Here is a 5,797-nt window from a genome sequence, read left to right on the forward strand (position 1 = left end):
TTTTAATAATGGATAGGAATCAAACTGGTGCAACTGCCCCAAACCAGACAGTTTGACTGCACTGAGGCAAACCCTCCTGCATTAATATTTCTTGTTAGAATCATGCTTCTAAAAATTTGAGTTGGGTAACTGCTTACCAGTATAAGCTTTGTCAGTATAAACCAGTTAGTGAGAATCTTTCCATAAATAAGAATATTTATTATGATCTTGCATAAATAGGAACAGTTTTGTGCATGGGCTTGCTGCAGTTCAGCTTGGCTTAGTTACTCAGGCAGTTGCAAGCTGGATAAATACAACCAATGTTTAATTCCTATGAAACAGTTCACACACAAACTGCACTGGAAAAACTAGTTTTAATTTTAAACCAGCCCGAACAATCCTTAAGTTTCCATAACAGAGTTTTCACTGGTATCAGTTAATAGACTTCAAAATCCCGCAGGTGAGTGTGCAGGACTCGGGGTAATCAAGTGAGTTACATCAGCTTACTGGTGTAACCAGCCTGTAGCTTAGTAATGGATCTGGTAACATCGATGCTCCAGAAAATAACTTTATTTGCCCACTTTCTGTTTCAAAATCAAAGGTTATGTACGGGTTGTCTTAAGGCAATATGCTATAGACTGGTAACTGGTCCTTCAGCATCTGATCACTGCTGGCTCGCTCACAGCAAGCGCGAAAGGGGCTCGGGGGAGAGGTGTTCTGTGCACTGTGGGACATACATGGGGACTTGCCTGCTCCACACCTTGCCTGGCAGCTCTGACCTGCCAGGGAGGATAAAGCCCCAGCAGGTGCCCTGCTTAGATCCAGCCTTTTTTGGCTGAAGATACTTTCGCTTTCTATTTTGTTTCTTAGGAAGTGATCGAAATGCTTTGTCACTCTGTCTGCACCTCACTGCTCCTGGGTGCTGCTGCTTGCTGGCTTGCCTCTGCTTCAGGCCACCAAATATTTGGGTTCGTCAGGCCGGAGTTTCATGACCTTGTCCACACAGAGCAGGATGAGAGTCAGAAACCAGAGGCTCCAGCCGACGGCCGCCGCGATCCATCCATAATCATCCATGCCTGTCGGGCAGCACATGGCCACTTGTGTGCAGAAGTTCACGTCTGGTGGAGAAGAAACAAAGTGAGTTCATGGGAGGCTAAGTATGTAACAAGTTTCCTTTGCTAGAAGGCAGATGAGACAGTGACTCCACTGTCTGTCCTGTGGCCTGTCACTCTGCCTTGGCATCTTTCCCCTAAGCCTGGCTGTTAACCCGGGGGACAACAATGTTCAGCTTCATCTTTGTGTCTTCAAGACTCTGTCATCCCTGTCTGGCCAAACGCCTGAGCTGCCTCTCTTACCACTGTGCCCACCATTACGGAAATCTTTTAAAACACCTACTTAGCATCTCCTCAGTTGGTTTTAGGAATGGTATATGATAGAAATAGGTAGGTAAAATTAAAAATAAACCCAGGATAGAGAAACTTTCATGTGAGAGAGTAAGAGGATCTCTAGCAGAGACACCTTCAGCAGGATCTCCAGTAGTTCAGATACGCAATACCTCTGCTTGCAATAAGAAGCAGTGGCTGCTTTCTGCTGGGATGTTAACTGTGACTTGCGTGTAACAACTGCAAAAGACACCACCAGTGGGGGATCCCTGGTTTACGCATTTAAAAATGAAAAAAAAATGTAACAATTCCATGTATTTTTTCCTGCACTTTTTACATCGTCCTTTTGTTTAAATCAGTCCAATTTCCTAGAGTCAGTTAAGAAATATATCATCAGTTGATTAATTTATGCTGTTATTTAAAGGCACCTGCTGTACTTTTTCCATTACAAAGGTACAGTGGAGATACCCAGCTCTGCATCCTGGGCAGTAATGTGGAAATATCAAAGGGAGGCTGGAGGACCATGGTATCTTGCTCCCTTGGCCCGGAATAGAAGCTGAGGGTGAGACCCCAGTACCCAGGAGAGCAGAGTCAGCCGGAACCACCTTGCAGCTACATGCATTGCGTGTTGATGCACATGAGGCTTGTCAGCTGTGAAAAGCGAATGCCTCCTGAGCTTGGCACGGGGCAGCCAACCTCTTGCACATTTCCAGGGAAAAGGTAAGTGCATGCTTTGAAGCAGCATACAACTATTGGTATATGTACTATATTTTCGGAAATGCAAGACTGGGGGGGTATCTGACGTGTGGGACAGAGGATGACTCTGGGAGGACGGGCAGGATCTCAGTTTGCCTGGGACTGGCTGTTCGGCGAAGAGCTGGTAGGGTGGGGGTAAGAAGGCCCTCTAGGGAATCCACATTGTGCCTAGAGGCAGGCAGTCGGGCAGGGAGCTTTAGGATGCATAAATTAGCTATGAATTAGTCTGTTCAAAGCCGAATGTAACTAAGATATTATTCTGGACATGCCAATGGAGGAACCTTAGAAATGCATCCTGGAGTTTCATCCGCAATGGTAGCCATAACAACAGCTAAAATACTTTTCCCCGACAGCCTTCTAGTCACCTGTGTAGCCTCATCACGGGGCTTTGTCATGGTAGTAATGATTTAAGAAGACTTACTAAAGCATGGTGCTTCGTACTCAGTTGTGAGCATGGAGCTTGTTGAAACATTGGAGATGTCTTCAGCTGCCAGAAGGAAAGCACAAGGGGAAAAGGCAAATTGGATTAGAAAAGCAATACTGGGCATCAAGCATGGAAATCTGAAAGCCATTGCCCTGCAGAGATCTGTAGGATGGAAACAACTTGGAGAAAATAAGTTTCTGCCCTTAAACATTGCTGCATCAGGTTGTGCTTTCTCATCCTGCCACTGTCAACACAGGCTCTAGACGGACCTGCTCTAGCAGCAGCCATCAGGAGCAGCTGAATCACTGTGCCTCTGCCTGAGTATGACCCTGGTGAGCCATTTACACAGAGTTCAAATCAACCATTGTCCTTTCCCAGGCTACAAGAGAAGAATGAGCAAGGACTGAAATGAGAGCGAGCATTCAGTGGCATGGGGACATCCATAATCAGCGAGCTGTACATTACCTCCTTTTGCCTATAGAAAAATCCCAGTAACTCCAGAGTGCAAAGGAGTCTGGAAGAGCTGAGGGCTGAGCCCATCCGTGCAAAGCCTCAGCAGATCCACAACAGCCTCAATGGGAAGCTTTGGCTTTGCTGTAGTTCAGGCACAGCTGTGTCTGAAACCGCTCTGGCTGGGCTCCAGTTCAGGCCAGCACGATAGCCAGCTCAGGTTGGAAAATACAATATACAGAAAAATGTAAGGGGGGGGGGGGGGCGGGGAGTGGGACAGGAGCTTCACTGAAGGTTTTGCTTCTTTATTCTGCTTCCTACCCAGGATAAGACCACACATGCATGCTGGCACAGCTCTGTGACTGGTCTCCAGCCCTCCAAATGTGTACGTGGTGTCACAAGGCAAAACCCCCTCAGACCTCCTAATACCCGCCTTGCCCCTCAGCTTCAGCATGCACCTTGCAGCACTGCGGGATCGGATGCAAGGACAGCTGCAGGACAACTGCGTGGGGAAAGCACAAGCTGCTGTGGTCCCTGGGCATTAACAGCGGCCTGTCCCCTGCTGCAGAAGGAAGGGAGTCAAGTATCTCCTCCTGTGCCACTATGAGCAGTACAGTTGAAGTTCAGCCGGGTGAAGTATTCCCTGCAGAGACACATGAAAAGCAACTGGAGAGGCTACAGGAGTAAGGGCCCCCGCTGCATGCAGGTGGAGGGGCTCCAATGTGCTGCTTCTCCAAAGACCAAGCAGAAGCCGAGAGAATAATTTCCAGTCAGACCATCACTCAGCTGATAATTTGGAGGGTGATAGACAGAAAAAATAAGTTCAGCTTGATTTGACTGAAGACTTCAAAATAATGGCCCAGGTTTAGTTTCAGTTCAGAACAACAAACCAGAACAAGACCTTTGACCAAACCTTTCCTTTGGGTTTGGTATTTTCCAAGTAACAGCAAGTAAATTGAGATTATCTTTCAGGAGATGTCCCTCTTGGGGTCACCCGCTGTTGCCCAGCTTTTCATTTTGAGCAGACCCACCATCAGCAAGACCAGAGCTTTCCTTAGGCTGCTGCCACACTGCGAGGGGGTCCCCAGGCAGCCTGCTCCAGAGAAGGGTCTGACTACTCCCCATCCCTCTTTCTGAGTCCACTAGGACTTGCTGAATGACCTCGGCCAAGCCCATCATTTTTCTCGGTTAATAAGTACCTCATGGGAGCGCTGGGAAGAATCGTTAAAAGCTGTGTATGACCTGCAGAAGGAAGCGCTGCAGAATGCTGAGTGTTGGTTCGTGTTGATAGACTTTGCAGCCCAAACGACAGGCTGTCAAAGCTAACCCATCTTCAAACATCTGGCAGGTCTCACCTGGTGCTGATCTACAAATGCAGGCAGTAGCCTGGTGGGAAAGGAGCAGCTCCCAGGTCTCATTTACGTTTTGTTTTTAGGCACCTTCTACAATTAAGGGGGCACCGAAGCCAGGTTTCCTGCAAAAAGCACCTAATAAGAGCTAAACTGGACTGCAGGGAGCCTCTTGAGTGGCATTTCAAACGGCCTCTCGCTTCAGCAAGCACGGGAAGGCCCAGTAACGGTGGTCCCCTATCTCCCTGCCATTCAGTGGAGCAACCTGCAGCTCAGTCGCATTTACAGTGGATCTGTAAACAGCTGGCAAGAGCACATCTCTTCAGAAAGATGATGTGATCAGTCACATCCAGTAATTCTCATTAACATTAATCTTTACACTTTTTTAGATGAGAGAAGGTAGTCACCTTATTTAAAAAAAACCAAAAAACAAACAAAAAAACAAAAAAAAACCCCAAATTGCTGTCAGCAGCTGATATATTTAGGTATTGAGAGGCATTGGGGGTAAAGGCAGGGTGTAGAAACCGGAGCAGAAAAGAAGAGAAATACCTGCTGTGCAAGGATACCAGAGGACGGTGGTGAAGAGGAGCGCAGCGAAGGCTGCCCAGGGCTCGCGGGGGAAGCGCTGCATGCCGGGGGTCCGCTCCGGCTGCACAGACCCTATCGCTGGCAGCTCCGGTTCAGCAGATCCTCACTGAAGCTCAGAGAGCTGGTGTGCGGGGCAGAGGGTGGAGCGAAGGAGCTCCCTGCTGCCAGGACACCTTGAACTTTCCTGCCACAACCGGGCGGAGGAAGAGAAGGGCTCTGACCAAAACAGCTCCAGCAGGAGGTGGATGCCAGCGCTGAGGCAGGCAGAAGGGCCCCTGAAGGTCAAGCCTGAAGGTTTTTCCCCAGGATCCACTGCAGCTGGAGGGAGGAAAAGCCTCCAAAGCCAGCGGGGTCCCAGGCAGCTTCTGTCTTCCAAATCTCCTTTTGATCCTGCAAAGCTGGTCTAATAGAGCTGGAAAGGGGTAGAGGATCAGGGTAGAGAATTTGTCTCCCTGTTTGGCTTTGATTTTGCATGTTTGTTGGCTTGACCTCCCCCAAAACTGCCCAGTGGTGATGTTTTTTTCAAAGGGCTTCTCTGTGGAAGCCTAAGAAAAAGCAATCTTTGGTCACGCTGGTACAGTAGCTGCTGAGTTAATGGGCACGTTTCCACCAAGAAATGGGATGGAACCAGTTGCTTTGTGTAGGCTACCAGCAGCTATTAGACAGTAGGAACAGCCTTTCCTTGAGGACCTGTGCAGTTATGGGCTGGGATCAGTCTAGGCTTGGGGCCTCTGCACAGGAAGAAGCTGCCGCCGTTCTTTCCCCATGAGCACAGCTGTGTCACTGCCTCCATCATCCATGTGCAATGGGATGCTGAAAAAAACCCCTTCTTCTTCTCTTGTGGTTACACCACCCCTTCCATCACATGG

At 48.6% G+C, this 5,797-nt stretch overlaps 1 protein-coding gene across 1 annotated transcript; it reads right to left on the reverse strand.

The window, feature by feature from the left end:
- Window positions 1-334: 334 nt before the first annotated feature.
- TMEM213 (transmembrane protein 213) lies at window positions 335-5,345 on the reverse strand. The gene is made up of 3 exons (XM_027784065.2): window positions 4,890-5,345; window positions 2,539-2,604; window positions 335-1,097 (listed from the first exon to the last, which is right to left on the reverse strand). The coding sequence occupies exons 1-3, from the start codon at window positions 4,969-4,971 to the stop codon at window positions 928-930; spliced, it is 318 nt and encodes a 105-aa protein (XP_027639866.1). The 5' UTR covers window positions 4,972-5,345; the 3' UTR covers window positions 335-927.
- Between the last annotated feature and the right edge of the window lie 452 nt (window positions 5,346-5,797).

Source organism: Falco peregrinus, chromosome 6 (assembly GCF_023634155.1).
Source record: "Falco peregrinus isolate bFalPer1 chromosome 6, bFalPer1.pri, whole genome shotgun sequence".
Classification (NCBI taxonomy): domain Eukaryota; kingdom Metazoa; phylum Chordata; class Aves; order Falconiformes; family Falconidae; genus Falco; species Falco peregrinus.

What these genes read in the sequence shown, in the direction of transcription:
- TMEM213 (XM_027784065.2), bottom strand. Translation starts at nt 4,971, where the DNA reads ATGCAGCGCTTCCCCCGCGAGCCCTGGGCAGCCTTCGCTGCGCTCCTC. An exon ending in CTGGTATCCTTGCACAGCAG is followed by an intron (nt 2,605 to 4,889) that starts GTATTTCTCTTC and finishes TCCTTCTGGCAG; the next exon opens with CTGAAGACATCTCCAATGTT. An exon ending in GTACGAAGCACCATGCTTTA is followed by an intron (nt 1,098 to 2,538) that starts GTAAGTCTTCTT and finishes CTTCTCCACCAG; the next exon opens with ACGTGAACTTCTGCACACAA.